The 17,416-nt window shown below is 42.7% G+C and overlaps 1 protein-coding gene across 1 annotated transcript; it reads left to right on the top strand.

Moving 5' to 3' along the window:
- The first annotated feature begins 204 nt into the window (after positions 1-204).
- On the top strand, positions 205-3,381 carry LOC147450915 (jasmonate-induced oxygenase 4-like). The gene is made up of 3 exons (XM_086519909.1): positions 205-1,206; positions 1,993-2,320; positions 2,886-3,381. The coding sequence occupies exons 1-3, from the start codon at positions 671-673 to the stop codon at positions 3,207-3,209; spliced, it is 1,188 nt and encodes a 395-aa protein (XP_086376035.1). The 5' UTR covers positions 205-670; the 3' UTR covers positions 3,210-3,381.
- Positions 3,382-17,416: the final 14,035 nt, after the last annotated feature.

Raw genomic sequence — 17,416 nt, 5'->3', positions numbered from 1 at the left:
CAAGGCTTCCGCTGCCTTCCATACACCTCTGTTTCCTAAAGTAGCTACCCCATCCCCCGTCCCCGTTCCTAGCCTGTCGGACGACACCTTTGCCTTTATACCACTTCATCTCCATCATCCACAGATTTTGGCCAGATATCCTTTTTATATTTATGCCTACCCCCCTTCCGCTTCGGCCCTTTTTTTGCAACAGTATGTGTGTGTGTGTGAGAGAGAGAGAGAGAGAGAGAGAGAGAGAGAGAGAGAGACCTCTGACGGTCTGACCTCCCTTTGTGTGAGTGTGAGTGTGCTTATAATTGACTTGCCAATGACCATTTCCATAAATGGCTTTGTAGAGGCTTAGAGCTATATATATAAAGCCTGCCCATTGCCTCCCTGCCTTGTCTAGAGCTCTTGGAACATCCCACTCCCTCCTTGTCTCTCTGCTTGTGTCTGTATGTGATGCATGTGAAGATTAGCGCCAGCCAGCTCATGCCGTTGTCCGTTTTGCTTGAGCCCTTCTGCAAATATTTTCTATATAGAGCCTCCATCTCTTTGACCACCTTCGTGGCTCTCTGAGTGAGTGAGTGAGTGTGTGTGCGTGCGTGCAAGGCCACCCTTTCGAGCAGAAGAGGGAAGCTGCATCCCAAACAAGTTTGGCATCTTGATTGGACCAAGCACAACTTCACAAATGGCTGTAGCATGTGCTTCCATGACCTCACATGCCATAGTCACACAAGCAAATGTGCCTCTAGAGTGGCCAGAGCCTATACAAAGGGTCCAGCTACTAGCAGAGAGCGGGGTGAGCGAGCTTCCCGCACAATATGTCCGGCCTGAGTGTGAGAGGGCAGTTGGCAGTGAAGATCTTGAGGAGCTTCAGATACCATTGATCGACATCTCGGGCCTCGATGATGAGAAGCAACGCAAAATGGTGCTGGCAGAGATTGGGCATGCATGTGAAGAGTGTGGATTTTTCCAAGTTATCAATCATGGGATACCTGTCTCACTTTTAAGAAAGACAATTCTGGTTGCAAGGCAGTTTTTTGATCTTCCCCTTGAGGAGAAGCAAGCATATGCAAACAATCCGCTGACGTACGAGGGGTATGGTAGCAGGCTTGGCATTGAAAAGGGGGCCATCCTCGATTGGGGCGACTACTTCTTCTTTCACATCCTGCCCACCTCCATCAGAGATCCTTCAAAGTGGCCAACAAAACCCACTTTTTGGAGGTGATTTTCTGATCAAATTTGCAAAACCAAAAGCATGCTGATGTTAAGATTAGGGTTCTAGTTACAAGAGAGCAAAAACACATTTTTGAGGAGACCAGGAGTCATTCAAAGGATTTATCTGCAAAAGTTTTGCATAAACAAAAGGACAGAAGACTGAAAATTGTGTCTAAAGGGCAATTCTCAGTCGTTAGAGTGAAGATAGTGCGGCAGAGGTGACCATGTTGTATAGGTTATGTTGATCCCGGCCTGAGTTTGATCCCGTCGAGGGATACCTCTCCTTGATGTTGGAAGAGAAGGGAGAAAATCTAGACTATCATAAGTAGCACAACCAAACATTTCCCAGTGCTAGATAGTAAAAAGCTTGCAAAAAGTCCATGAAACATCGACTTGACTATAGGGTTGGTGCGTTGGCCTCACCGGTATCTCCCACGGGCATGGAGGGCATGGAATCTACGGTGGGATGATTGAGCACCATAGATCGGGCATAGTAATCTCGAGATTACTTCTCCCCCCATCCCCAAACCTGTGGCCACACTTCCATGGGTTTCACTCTATGTCAATTGTGATGATGAGTTTCACTCTTATTCATTTGTGATGATTCAAAAGAGATCAAGGGCTCAAGACCACACATGATTGAAAGCAATAAGCACAATATTTCTCGAGTACATACACATAAAATACACACACAGTTGTAAAGCAATGAATAAGGTTGTTGAAGATTTTCAATTTGAAGTGCTGTTTGATGATGGAAATAATTGAATTCTCTGTGTGTATGTGTTTCGCCAGGGAGACCATGGATGAGTACAGCCAGCACCTTGCCAAGCTGGGATACAAGATGTTGGATGCCATATCCACAACCTTGGAGGTGTCCCCGGATGCTTTTCAGGAAAGCTTTGGTGACCACATCAATCTCGCCTTTCGGGTCAACTTCTACCCACCATGCCCCCAACCTGACCTCACACTTGGCCTCGCTGCGCACTCAGATCCTGGGGGACTCACTATTCTCCTTCAGGATGAGCATGTATCTGGCCTACAGGTGCGCCGCCATGGAAAGTGGGTCCCTGTCAAGCCTACTCCTGGTGGCCTCATTGTCAATCTGGGTGATCAAATTCAGGTGCCTGCCTTCTCAGTAAGCTAATAACTGCAAGGGGATAGGGCTGGATGAGAATGGTTAGACTAGGTGTCCCTTGTGTGTGTGCCTTCTCAATAAGCTAATAACTGCAAGGGGATAGGGCTGGATGAGAATGGTAAAAAGTGTTCCTTGTGTGTGTGTACACCAGAACTTCGGCCGGATTTGCACAAGCGGGGGTTCTACCCCTGCCGTGCATCAGCAAACTTGTCTTGGAGATGTAGAACAAGGGGTTTCCCAACTCTGCCAATTTCGGGCCATATGCAGGCTGGGGTTCAACCTTGGCCGTGTGGACGTGCCCTTAGGGGGCATGCAACCTAGTTAGAGGGGCACACACTTCCAGGAAAGGATTGTAGTGTGATTATAAAAAGAGGTGAGAAAGGTGACCAAAAGTTACTAAATTTATAAGGAGTCAAATAGCATGTTCAAAAGAGTGTGTAGGACAGAGCATTGTTGTGTGTGTATGTGAAAGTGACATTACAAAGAAAAAAGTGTGTGTGAAAGTGTTTACAAAAAAGTTGGGACTAAAAGCTACCAATCTAAATGGCAGATCATGTCAAATGGCATATACAAGAGTGTGGAGCACAGAGCAGTGGTAAACAGGGATCAAGACAGGGTATCCATAGCAGCATTCTTCAGCCCAAGCAATGAGAAGGAGGTGGGCCCCATGAAGGAGCTCGTGTCGGCATCACGCCCAGCACGGTATACACCCATGACCTTCAAGGAATACAGATCCTTCATTCGCCGAAGCGGCACACAAGGCAAGCACGTTGTGGACTCTGTCACCTCCAATGCTAATATAAAGACTCGTCGGCAATGTTCATCTCTATCCCGAGCTCCATCTTTATCTCTATCTCTGCAACAACAAAGCTAGATGAGCCTATCATATGGAGCTTAAGCCCTTGCATAGGCATGTATCAAAGTACTGATGAGTGCATATTGCATGGCATATCCACCCTATAAGGGCAAGGGAATGGCTGAATATTTGAAAATACTCATCCTGTCCATATTCATGGAACCCTCCATCATGAGTGCCTTTCTTTTGATTTTTTTTTTTGAGGAGAGAGGGCTCTTACGAGGCTTAGTGAATCTGCTACTTCTTTCAAAAATTTAGTGCTGAAATTAGTTTGTGTTTGAAAAACTCAATCAATACTGAATGCACATAATTTGATTTGGTGGTAAAGGCCAGCCACTGGTCACATCAATTTGTGCATAGGGGTATAGATCGCCCCCCCCCCCCCTCCCCCCCCCCCTTGGACTAAATGACACCCATATTAAATGCACGATGGAGTAATGGGATCGACGGGGTCGGGACTGTGGAGCGGGATCTCGAGGCGCACTAAACCTGGCCAACGGGAAAAACGAGGCGCGCCGTGAAAAAGGCGAGGTGCATTAAACATTTGTCAGCGGGAAAACGACCACGATGGGGCAATTTGAACCCAAGACTTGGCTATTCGAGTTTAGGGTACATAGACTAACCACTTTACCCATGCACGCATTGTGAACTCACAACCCTTTTTACAACATTATATTATAAAATAAAATGCATTTCTCTGGCTGTCCAGGTTTAGTTTTTTATTTGATTTTTGGGGTTGCGATCTTCTCGGCTTTCGCGCGTGGGCTTCTCCGCCTTTGATCCCATTGCCTCCCCCTCTTAAATATAGGTGTTACTTAGTCCTGAGCCCCCCCCCCCCCCCCCCCCCCCCCCCCCCCCCCCCCCCCCGCCACACACACACACACACGCACACACAAACCTCAAAAAGACCAACTTAGCGAGTCTTGCTCGTAGAGAACAAATATCAGAATACCCCTGGAAAAATGCCATATTCCCCCCCCCCCCCCCCCCCCCCCCAAGCACTAAAGGGCACGGCGCCAAGCGTTGGGATCAGCGGCTGTTGATCCTTGCATGGATCTCGAGGCGGATGTGTGGTTCACAAAAAAGCGCGGCCCCTCATGCACCCCGCCCCCCCCCCCCCCCCCCCCCCCCTCTCTCTTGAGTAACCCTCCACCCCCCCTTCTTTCCCCCATTTTGTGGAAATTTTCAAAAATACCCTTGAATCAATGTTTAGAAATCCCCAAAATACCCTTGAATCAATTCTTGTTGGATCGCTCCAAGATCTACATACCTTATCCATAATATAGATCTATCTTTAAGTAACTTAGACCATCATCATTTGTGTCTACAAATAGTGAATTATTTGATCCCCTAAGCCCACAAATTGATCACAAATCATAATGGGAATATGATTATGGAGTTTTTGGGTTTTGAAAAGGCAAAATTGAATGTTGTAGGTGTGCAAGTCCATTCACATGCCCTTCAGAGTTGGGGGTCAGGGGGCATGCAGTCTGCATCGTACATCTCCACAACATTCCTGCGCAGAAATCAATGCTACAACCGTCGGATTGGCACCATGTCAGCATGCAGAATCCAAAGGTTGCTCCTCCAATCAGGTGCTCCCAGATCAGCAACCGGAATGCGCTTGAGGTGGCGACATCTCAGCAGTTGTAATACTGTGTCCTCAGTGTGCACTACATCTCCTGCAGATTTTCGCATCAGATGGCCCCCCTCCCCCGACTGTGAAGGTCGGGAATGGTCTTGCAGTGGCCATTCCTGAAATAATGTGCTCCCACCATGGCTCACGGCCTTCGTCGATCGCCATGGGGTTGCCCATTATTTCAAGGAATGGTCACTGCGGGGCCATTCCCTACACCTTTTATCCACTTTACCTTTCGTTCCCACCCACCAAAAGACGTTTTCTTTTGTTTTGGGTCTGTGAAAGTTCCTGAGAGAGCTTTGAAAAAATTTGCATACGCTTATAAAGTGATATTCATCTTTTAGCACTTCGTTAGTATCGTCATTTCTAGAGAATAAGCCATGGTAAAATTCAATTTTGATGATATGTGGCATTGTGAAGCGATGGTGCAAAAATTGAGACCCCATCACATTTATGTAAATTCCCCTTTGAGAGAGAGGACTTGATAAATGCAAAAACACTTAATTAAATCAACTAAATTATCATTGGACCCCTTGGGAGGCTAACCAATAGGCTTTAAGCACACCATGAGGGCAACATGAGAAGGAGCTTAACAAGTGTCCTATTTGCTTTCTTTGTACCAAGATTTTCTTGTGTGAGGGTGTGTGTGTTCTCTCTCTAGCCCATACAATGAGGGTTCGCCCCCCCTCGTGTAGGGATATGCATTGTAATGGAATTGGTCTATTTAATTTGAGAGTAGCGGAAATTAATGAGAGTACTTTTGATAAATGACTTTGTGAGCATAGCGAGTGAACATAATTGAAGATAGCAACATAATCATATCAATTAGCTAACTTGGCATGAACAATACTTTTGCAAGAGAGAGAATTTAGAGAACATGACAACAGTTGAGGACCGGATTTATGTGGAGCCGGTCCCCCCTCCAATAGGCATTTGTATTATGATTTCTCCCATTAAGAGAGACTTGTTACAATACAATCTTTGTGTTCCTTGTGACCTAGGTGATGCAATGAAGATGGAAAGATTCATGCATCACAAACATAACATAAACTTGAAGAAAGCTTTAACTATCCCAAGCCTCAGTCCCAAGACCTCAAACACCTTCGAAGGTGGAGAGAGCTAGCAGGGAATAAGGGTAGGGAAGAGGAAGAAGAAACATTTTGTAGGAGAAAGAATTAGTTCCTCACTTATCATAACTCTTGTTGCTAGCATACATAATAGCATAGTAATGAAGAAGAAGGAGATGGCAAGCTTAAGCATTGAAGCATGGCTCTTGGTTGGATTTGCACTCCATATCCAAGAGTGTTGGTGTAGGCTCTCAACCTCTACTTGCTTGGAGAAGGAGAGGGAGCTCTTGCACTTTGAATAGCACACAATGAGAGTGTTTGTGAGTGTGTGTGGGTGAGTATACCCCCTAAGAGACCCCCTAGCTTGCTTGGGTCGACTCCCCCTTGTAGCTCATGCTTGAAGCTCATTGGACCCCTCCAGGCCTAGCCAATCACAAGCAGGAGGCATTACAAGTAGCAAGGGTAGCCTTGAGACAAGTGTCCCCCTTTCCCCTTTGAGAGAGAGGGCTAGAAAAATCTTAATCATTTAATTAAATCTCCTAAATTATTATTGGACCCCTTGGGTGGCCAACCAATAGGCTTCAGGCACACCATGAGGGCAACATGAGGAGGAACTTGACAAGTGTCTCTTTTTCTTTCTTTGTACCATGCATGCCTTGTGTGAGTGTGTGGGTGTTCTCTCTCACCCCCTCTCATGTAGGGCTCGCCCCCTCCTTGTAGGGATTGAATATTTGACTTTTTGACACCTCAAGCCCCTCATACATAGGCCCAGTTCCCACCACAAGCTTGGCCGTTAAGCAGTTTAAGCTTGGGCTAGGTTCTCACCTTAAGTGCAACCCTAGCATCTCAAGCATGTCAAGCACCTCAAGCATCTCAAACACCTCAATCATCAAGTACCTCAAACACCTTAGTCATCAAGCATGACAAGCATCTTGAGCTAGGTCGGGTTCCCGCGCCTCAAGCTCAACTCTAGCTTACCTAAGGTCAAAGGCCTTTTACAGACATTATTGGAGGTCTTCAATGAAGCTAACCCTGAGGTCTTATGCTCCATTTTTTAGCCTTGCTCTTTGATAGACCATCTCTCATTTGGGCCCCTTTACCATTGGCCACGTGTTGAGATAGATCTATAAGCACATGCCTATATCTTAACACTTGTTCCCGTTTACTTCCACATTAAGTGATCAATTTAATATGAGAAAATCATTTGGGTTGGTTAGTTATTAGATATTAGATTTTATGACATTACCTCTCTCTTGAAATCATAGTTGTCCTCGACTATGATATAGAAGAGATAAAGCCTTAGTCATTAGTCAATTTTACTTAGCGGGTAGAGGATCCCTTTTTACCCTACAATATCTTTCCAAGGTGGATGACTAATCCATTTGGTGCTTGGGAGACATAGCTGCCACAAGCATGTCTGCTCTTTAGTCCATTTCATTCTCCCAAAGTAGAGTGACAAATTCTACTTGGTGTTTGAGAGACGTCGTCATCACAAACATGATTCTAAGCATGCATACTAGTTAAATTTGTGCACAATTAAAAAGAGGACTAGTCTAATAAGACAAAAACATGAGTCATTTAAAAGAAATTTGTACATTTGCTTACTCTAATGTAGCATTGTAAGCATTGACAAGGTTCATACTATCCTTAAGCTGTATTCCTCGCATCCATCTAGCATCTTCAAAAGGATAATTTTTGAACTTAATAAGATACCGTCGGATAATATTACCATGTCGTAGTACCTTGTCTTCATGCCGAAGGACAGCTTCGGGTTGTAGCACCTCTTCTTGGTCTTCAACTTCGGGAGGGTCTTCAATAATTGGTTCAGTTGGTGGCTCTCCTTTGTAGGGATTAAGTAGGCTTACATGAAAGGCATTGTGTATGAGCCAATGGTTGGGCAACTTGAGTTGATAAGCCGTCTCATTGATGGGCTTCAAGATTTGGAAAGGACCATAGTATCTTTTTGCTACTTTAGCATAATACTTTTGATGGCCCGTAGGATTTTTGCCCGTCGTTTGCCTTAATCAAGCCTTAGGAAACTTGAGTAAGACCCAATCATTTTCTTTGAACATTAAGGCTCTTCTGTGCTTATCAACAACAGCTTTTTTTCTTTGTTGAGAGATGGATATAGCCTCCCTAATCTTTGGAAAAGATTCTTGTAGGTCACGGCTACACTCATTGATAGCGAAGATCTTCCCATGTACTTTGAGTACCAAGGGACTTTTAGGTCTTCCCTCAATGATCTCAAAAGGTTCTTTTCCCGTAGAAGTATGTACAGTATTATTGTAGACATACTCTACAAGAGGTAAGTACTTTTTCCATTGTGAGCGTTGATCTACTTCGGTAACATAAGTCTTGAGTAGATCGAGTATCGTAAGATTGGCTATCTCACTTTGGCCATCTGTTTGTGGGTGATAGGCCAAAGAGAAATTCAATCTTGTTCCTAGATTTTCAAAGAGACCTTTCCAGAAATTACTGGTCATTCTAGGATCTCTATCTGACACGATGGATGTGGGTAATCCATGGTGCTTGAAAATATGAGATATGAAGAGAGTTGCCATTTGATGTGCCTTAATAGTCTTTTTGACAGGAATAAAATGTGCTTGCTTGCTAAACCTATCAACTATTGTCCATATTCCTATATACCCATGGATAGACTTGGGTAATCCAAAGATGAAATCCATGGATATACTCTCCCATGGTGAATTTGGGATAGGCAATGGCTGGAGTAATCCAGGTTGCTTCCCTCTATCATACTTGGTCTTTTGGCATACTACACATTTTGAAACATACTCTTGTATGTCCACTTTCATGGTAGGTCAATAGAAGTACGTCTCTACTCGTCGGAGAGTAGGTTGAATACCTCTATGCCCCACATATGGAGGAGCATGGGATTCATACATAACTTTCTCACGAAGGGAATGGGTAACACATAGCCTATTGCCGTGGAGAAGATAACCATCCTGCAAGGTGAATGGTTCCTCTTTCTTCCCCAAAGCAAGGGCTGACATTATGTATCTAAAGTTAGGGTCAGTAGCATACTCATCTATCATAGAGGATAGATCATTGTGAGTAGCTATAAACACCGCATTAACTTTGGGTCGTCGTGAAAGTGCATAGGCCACTTGATTGTGCTTACCAGCTATGTGAGCAATATGGAAATTAAATTGCGAAAGAAAATTTTCCCACCTCATTTGTTTGTCGGAAAGCTTGGTTTGCGTCATGAAATACTTGAGACTTTGGTGGTCGGTTCGTAGGATAAATGGAGTTCCCAATAGGTAGTGCTTCCATGTGTCTAGGGCATGTAGAAGAGCTAAAAGCTCTTTCTCATAAATGCCCAAGACTCGTTCATCAATATTGAGCCTTCGGCTCTCATATGCTATGGCATGTCCTTCTTGAAGCAAAACTGCTCCAAGGCAATCACCACAAGCATCACATTGGACCTCAAATGGCTTTGAGAGATCCGGAAGCACGAGGACTGGTTGGGAAGTAAGCTTCTCTTTGAGCTTTTCAAAAGCATTTTGCTCCTTAGCAGTCCATACAAACTTAATGTTCTTCTTAGTTAAGTCGTGTAGTGGTCCTGCTACTTGAGAGAATTTTGCTATGAAGCGTCTATAGTATGCGCACATCCCAACAAAGCTTCTTAGCTCATATAGATTTCTTGGGTTAGGCCATGCTTTTATTACCTCTAACTTTGATGGTTCCATTCGGATACCATCTTTAGAGATAATATGACCTAGGTATTGAATCTCTTGAAGAAAGAATTTGCTTTTCGTTTGGTTGAGAAAAAGCTTGTTCTCCCTCAATGCTTGAAAAATCACTTGGAGATGTTGCTTATGTTCCTCCAAAGACTTGGACTAGATGATGATATCATCAAAGAACACTCCAATGAATTTGCGGTATGGTCTAAAAATTTTCTCCATCAAACGATTGAACGTAGTTGGTGCATTAGTCAAGCCAAAAGGCTTGACTAGATATTCAAACGTTGTGCGAAACGCGGTCTTTAAGATATCTTCATCCACTATCCTTATTTGATGATAGCCACTCTTAAGGTCAATCCTACTGAAGTAGGTAGAGCCTTGTAGCTTATCAAACAGATCTTCTACCCGAGGTACGGGAAATCTATTTTTGATAGTGATATGGTTTAGTGCTCGATAGTCCACGCACATACGGTATGTACCATCTTTCTTTTGCACTAAAAGGACTGGAGAACAAAAGGGAGAGGAACTAGGCCTCACCATCCCTTTGTTAACCAGCTCTTGTACTTGCCTCATGATCTCCTCTTGTTGAGCTTGTGAGACTCGATAAGGAGGCTTGTTAGGTGGTGAGCTTCCAGGAAGGAGCTCAATGCGATGGTTATCATCCCCTCGTTTTGGAGGTAAGTCCATAGGGATATCATCGATGAACACATCTTGGAATCCTTTTAGAAAATTAGACAAGTCTAACTCTTCTTGATTCCTACCATTTACATTTGATGAAACATTAGTATCTTTTATAGACTCTTTGACAAAAATCATGTACGCAGAAACTGAGCTCTTCATTGACTTATCAAAAGAAAGAGGATTTACAAGTGGAATAGTGCGACCATGCTCACTAGCATCTATATACATGTTCTTTCCCCTGTAGGTGAAGTAGATTCTCCTTTCAGGGAACTTCATGTTGGCAGCCATGCGATCAAACCATGGTGCCCCTAGGATAACATCCTCATGTTGGAGAGGAGAGATGAAGAAGTCTTCTTTGTCGACATAGCTTTGGACATGAAGCCTCAAATTCCCAATCAAAGGAGTAACGGAGGCTTGTTGTCCCTTGAAAGCTGCATCAGCCACTACTATATCTCCCATCTCAAAAGCTTGAATGCCCAACTTGGTGGCCAACTCCGTTTATATGAAGTTGACAGTAGAGCCAGAGGTGAAACAAGATGAAGGCATCATGCTCTCTTAACTTTCCCCAAGAATAGGAAAGTGATGATCCTTTGCAATGAGCATCCTCTTTTGGAGCTTCGATGGTGGAAGCCCTAGAAGTCTCATTGCGAGTATTCTTCTTGGGGCAAGAAAGATAGCCATGTCCTTGCTCCCCACACTTGAAACACTTATGGTCCTTGCGAAAAGCCTCTTCAGGAGAGAGTTTGTTTTTACCTTTGTAAACTCCCTTCTCCTTGGACCGATTGTTGTTGTTGTTGGAATTTACTTGGGAAGTATTTTGAACATTGGTTTTTCCCTTTGCATCATTTTTGTCTTTGTTTTCCATGGGCTTGACATTACGTCTAACCCCTTGATGGAAATTGATGTGTGAAGCAACCATGGTGTGATGGATTACTTCGCTAGTAGTACCATGCTGTTGAGAGTTGATGTATTCGGCCATCTCTTCAGGTAATCCAGCATAGAATTGTTGCCTTTTCTCGGCAAAGTCTATCTTTTGAAAGACAGTAGCCTTGAGATGTAAATCCCAAAACTTGTCTACATATTTGTGGATAGACTCATTGGAGAGGAGCTTCAAGCTGCGCCATTCGGTAAGCACTTTGTCCTTTGCATCGCTTGCAAGGAATTGCTTCATGATGGAAACTCGTAGAGTTTTCCATGTCTTTGGGGCTTCACCATTTCCACGAAGGCTAGCCCACCATTGACAAGCTGATTTTTGGAAGTGCATAGCTACATGGCGTAGCTTGGAGGACTCTATGAAGCCCTCATCTCCAAAGACCGCATCAAATTGCTGGATGAAGGGCAACACTTTGTCAGTAGCACCGAAGTGCCATCATAGGTGAGAAAAGAGATACTCTTTTCTCCCTCCTTGAACTTCTTTAGCTTTTGTGACCTTCGCCATGCAGGAAATGATTTGCGATGTCCTCCCCTCTTGTATTCTCTAGGAGAATAGCCATAACTTTCTTCGGAAGAGGAGGAAGGTGAAGAAGAAGGAGAAGAGGGTGACCTCTTCCTAGCCCTTTTCTTCCTTTGTTTCCTCTCTTGCCTTTTAGAGTGATGAGGAGAAGGACTATGTGTTGATCTTTTCCTCTTGGGAGGAGTGGGAAATCGTCTAGACCTCCGTCTTCGTGGAGCCACATCTTCAGAGGAACTTAAACTTTCATTGCTTTCTTGTTCTTTGGATTCCTCCTCTCGAATGGGAGAGAGTATTCTTTTGGGGGTCTCTTCAAGAGGCCTCCTAAGCTCTCTCTCCTCTTGGAGAGGAAGGGAAATTCCATAAGCACAAAGTTGTTGAGTAAATTCGGCTTGCAAAGAAGGGTTGCCCATAGCTTGCTGCAACCTAGTGACGAGATAATTCACAAACATGGGAGCATCATCATTAGCACCTTCATGTGCAAAATCAAAGCTATCAATATTCATTCTACTCTCTTGATTATTGTCAGCCATGTTAACAAAATTTATGTATGTACTTAGTGTATGCTTTGGCAATTCAAAACCTTAGTTGTGGCACTCCTCTTAGCCTTTGAAAATCAGCTCTTAAGTATCTACACCCATGGCTCGAAGTGGTTAATTATAGAGAGTAGAGGAGTAGGTCTAACATAGCAGAGTTGCCGAGGGCTAGCTCCTTTCGGACTTCTTATGGCTCAATAATGCTAAAGCCGTAGGCAAGTCTAAAAAGACTCCATTATTAAGTCCAAAGCTCCCGAGGTGTGCACCATCCCCCACATAGTGGGCTCAACAAAACTTATAATAGATCCCAGTTGCACTTACCCTAATATAATTAACAACATCAACCATTTATAGGCTACTTAAGGACCTCTCTTCTTAAGAAAGAAAAGAGAAACCAAATGCTCTGATACCAATGTAATGGAATTGGCCTATTTAATTTGAGAGTAGTGGAAATTAATGAGAGTACTTTTGATAAATGACTTTTTGAGCATAGCGGGTGAACATAATTGAAGATAGCAACATAATTATATTAATTAGTTAAATTGGCATGAACAATACTTTTGCAAGAGAGAGAATTTAGAGAACATGACAACAGTTGAGGACCGGATTTATGTGGAGCCGGTCCCCCCTCAAATAGGCATTTGTATTATGATTTCTCCCATTAAGAGAGACTTGTTACAATACAATCTTTGTGTTCCTTGTGACCTAGGTGATGCAATGAAGATGGAAAGATTCATGCATCACAAACATAACATAAACTTGAAGAAAGCTTTAACTATCCCAAGCCTCAGTCCCAAGACCTCAAACACCTTCGAAGGTGGAGAGAGCTAGCAGGGAATGAGGGTAGGGAAGAGGAAGAAGAAACATTTTGTAGGAGAAAGAATTAGTTCCTCACTTATCATAACTCTTGTTGCTAGCATACATAATAGCATAGTAATGAAGAAGAAGGATATGGCAAGCTTAAGCATTGAAGCATGGATCTTGGTTGGATTTTCACTCCATATCCAAGAGTGTTGGTGTAGGCTCTCAACCTCTACTTGCTTGGAGAAGGAGAGGGAGATCTTGCACTTTGCATAGCACACAATGAGAGTGTTTGTGGGTGAGTATATCCCCTAAGCAACCCCCTAGATTGCTTGGGTGGACCCCCCCTTGTAGCTCATGCTTGAAGCTCATTGGACCCCTCCAGGCCTAGCCAATCACAAGCAGGAGGCATTACAAGCAGCAAGGGTGGCCTTGAGACAAGTGTCCCCCTTTCCCCTTTGAGAGAGAGGGCTAGATAAATGCTAAATCATTTAATTAAATCTCCTAAATTATTATTGGACCCCTTGGGTGGCCAACCAATAGGCTTCAGGCACACCATGAGGGCAACATGAGGAGGAACTTGCCAAGTGTCCCTTATTTTCTTTCTTTGTACCATGCATGCCTTGTGTGAGTGTGTGGGTGTTCTCTCTCACCCCCCCTCATGTAGGGCTCACCCCCTCCTTGTAGGGATTAAATATTTGACTTTTTGACACCTCAAGCCCCTCATACATAGGCCCAGTTTCCACCACAAGCTTGGCTGTTAAGCACTTTAAGCTTGGGCTAGGTTCTCACCTTAAGTGCAACCCTAGCATCTCAAGCGTGTCAAGCACCTCAAGCATCTCAATAATTAATCACCTTAAGCATCTCAAACACCTCAATCATCAAGCACCTCAAACACCTTAGCCATCAAGCATGACAAGCAAGACAAGCACCTCGAGCTAGGTTGGCATTAGGAAAAGTTTGGACTCAAAAATGGGCCTTGTAAGAATTGTTGATGTGGCATAGCTTTCAAAAAGTGGAGATCGGTAATTTTTTTTGCAAATAAGATCCAAACTTGTCGGAGGTTGGATATTTAGAATCTACTTTTCAAATGCTATCTATTGATATATAGCATGCATGTATCGTACATTGCCTTCATATAGATATATAAAAAGGTGATTTTAGATTACCGTAACAGTAACAAAACCTGGCTGATTGAAAATAAATGGCATAACTTTCATAGAAGTCATCCAAAAGTTTCGGACCTTGGCTCTTTAGAATCCATTTTTCAAGAACTTTTCAATGATATGTCATATCATGGGGTTCTAAGAAATATTTAGAGGGGTCTACCGGGTTGCTTTCTTTTGTACAACTTTGATGATGTGGCACTCTTAAAAGGCCCAAAAATGAGTTCAAAATTTTCCTAATGGTTCCCGCGTCTCAAGCTCAGCCCTAGCTTACCTAAGGTCAAAGGCCTTTTACACACATTATTGGAGGTCTTCAATGAAGCTAACCCTAAGGTCTTATGCTCCATTTGTTAGCCTTGCTTTTTGATAGACCAACTCTCATTTGGGCCCCTTTACCATTGGACACGTGTTGAGATAGATCTATAAGCACATGCCTATATCTTAACACTTGTTCCCGTTTATTCTCCCACATTAAGTGATCAATTTAATATGAGAAAATCATTTGGGTTGGTTAGATATTAGATATTAGATTTTATGACATGCATTGACTTCTTGAGTTCCTTACCCCCTCTCGCACCTTAGGATCTTAGTCATTAAGAATCTGAAGCATCTTAGTTAGAAATCACAATAAGTACCTCAAGAACCTTAGTCAGCAAGCATGACAAGCACCTCAAGCACCTTAGTCAGCAATCACGACAAGCACCTCAAGCTTGGGCTGGGTTCCCACCTCAAGTACAACCCTAGCTTACCTAAGGTCAAAGGACTTTTAACAGTAACCTTTGGAGGTATTTAATGAAGCTAACTCTACGGTCTTTAAGCTCCATTAGCTAGCCTTGCTTCCCAAGGCTCGATTGAGGTAAACGACGTGCAAAAATCCTATAGGCCATCAAAATTATTATGCTAAACTAGCAAAAAGATACTATGGTCCTTTTCGAATCTTGAAGTCAATCAATGAGATGGCTTATCAACTCAAGTTGCCCAACTATTGGCTCATACACAATGCTTTTCATGTGAGCCTACTTAAGCCCTACAAAGGAGAGCCACCAATGCTTTTCATGTGAGCCTACTTAAGCCCTACAAAGGAGAGCCACCAAGTGAACCAATTATTGAAGACCCTCCTGAAATTGAAGACCAAGAAGAGGTGCTACAACTCGAAGCTATCCTTCAGCATGAAGGATGAAGACAAGGTACTACGACATGATATGTTGAAGCTATCCTTCAGCATGAAGACAAAGTATTACGATATGATAAGATTATCGGAAAGTATCTTATTAAGTTCAAAAATTATCATTTTGAAGATGTTAGATGGATGCAAGGAATACAGCTTAAGGATAGTATGAACCTTGTCAATGCTTACAATGCTACATTAGAGTAAGTAAATGTACTTGTCTCTTTTAAATGGTCAATGTTTTTGTCTTATAAGACTAGTTCTCTTTTTATTGTGCACAACTTTAAATAGTATGCATGCTTTCAATCATGTTTGTGATGAAGAAGTCTCTCAATTACCAAGTAAAATTTGTCACTCTACTTGGGAGAATGAAATGGACTAAAGAGTAGACATGCTTGCGAAATCTACGTCTCCCAAGCACCAAATGGATTAGTCACCCATCTTGGAATGATGTCGTAGGGTAAAAAGGGATCTTCTACCTGCCAAGAAACATTGACTAATGACTAAGGCTATTATCTCTTCTACCTCATAATCGAGGACAACTATGATTTCAAAAGAGAGATGATGTCATAAAATCTAATAATATATAACCCACCCAAATGATTTTCTCATATTAAAATGATCATTTAATGTGGGAGAATAGACGAGAATAAGGGTTAGAATATCAGCTTTTTTCCTTTGTTGAGAGATGGATATAGCTTCCTTAATCTTTTGAAAAGATTCTTGTAGGTCACGACTATACTCACCGGAAATGAAAATCTTCCCATGTACTTCAAGTAGCAAGGGACTTTTAGGTTTTCTCTCAATAATTTCAAAATGTGCTTTTCTTGTAGAAGTATGGACAGTATTATTGTACACATACTCTACAAGGGGTAAGTACTTTTTCCATTGTGAGTGTTGATCTACCTCTGTAACATAAGTTTTTAGTAGATCAAGAATCGTAAGATTGGTTATCTTACTTTGGCCATCCATTTGTGGGTGATAGGCTGAATCTTATTCCTAGATTTTCAAAGAGACCTTTCTATAAGTTACTGTTCATTCTAGGATCTCTATCTGATACGATGGATGTTGGAAATCCGTGGTGTTTGAAAATTTGGGATATGAAGAGAGTTGCCATTTGGTGTGCCTTAATAGTCTTTTTGACAAGAATAAAGTGTGCTTGCTTGCTAAACTTGTCAACTATTATCCATATTCCTGTATTCCCATGGATAGACTTGGGTAATCCAAACATAAAATCCATGGATATACTCTCCCATGGTGAATTAGGGATTGGCAATGGCTGGAGTAATCCAGGTTGCTTCCCTCTATCATACTTAGTCTTTTGGCATACCACAGATTTTGAAACATACTCTTGTATGTCCACTTTCATGGTAGACCAATAGAAATACGTCTCTACTCTTCTGTTAAGGGTACACCTCAACGGAGTAGGATTTTGATTTTAAAAGTGACTTTGTAATGAACCTTAATATGGGGTGTGTCTTTTGGGATCTTAAGTGTAGGGATGTTTATTTATGTCAAGGGGTGTTCGGCAATAGGCAGTTCGCGTTACGATGATGAAGAAGATGTAATTGTAGATTCTCGCAGTATTAAGGAAGTGCAGAATGTTTTGTCAACACTGTTTTCTTCTTTCTCTTTCTGTATTCTCATCAATGTAGTATTCTAAATGCATAATGGAGCAGCAAGTCTTTTCACAGTATGTCTGTGAGTTTGTATTGAAGTTTGTAGCGATGACGGAATTCTATGAATGTTCAGAGTGTTTGTCCGACTGTTTGTCAGAGTTGAATGATGTTTAACTAGGAGAGTTAAGGGCAATAATACACTGGTGATCACAGTGTTGGTGATGTGTGTTCATGGTCGAACTAACTCTCTTCTGTGAGAAGGTGGAGTGCCAGGATGAAGTGGAATCGAAAAGGCATCGGCAGTTATTATGACGTTTGGTTTTGAAGAGGTCAAGTGCCATTAGGTAATCAGTTCTGGATAATATTACCACAGCCATCACATTCTTATTTGACAAGG

This window comes from Adiantum capillus-veneris, chromosome 9 (assembly GCF_014529385.1).
Source record: "Adiantum capillus-veneris isolate H3 chromosome 9, ASM1452938v2, whole genome shotgun sequence".
Classification (NCBI taxonomy): domain Eukaryota; kingdom Viridiplantae; phylum Streptophyta; class Polypodiopsida; order Polypodiales; family Pteridaceae; genus Adiantum; species Adiantum capillus-veneris.
The sequence above is the reverse complement of the archived record's forward strand: the minus strand, read 5'-3'. Positions and strand labels throughout refer to the sequence as shown.

What these genes read in the sequence shown, in the direction of transcription:
- LOC147450915 (XM_086519909.1), top strand. Translation starts at nt 671, where the DNA reads ATGGCTGTAGCATGTGCTTCCATGACCTCACATGCCATAGTCACACAA. An exon ending in ACAAAACCCACTTTTTGGAG is followed by an intron (nt 1,207 to 1,992) that starts GTGATTTTCTGA and finishes GTGTTTCGCCAG; the next exon opens with GGAGACCATGGATGAGTACA. An exon ending in ATCTGGGTGATCAAATTCAG is followed by an intron (nt 2,321 to 2,885) that starts GTGCCTGCCTTC and finishes TCTAAATGGCAG; the next exon opens with ATCATGTCAAATGGCATATA.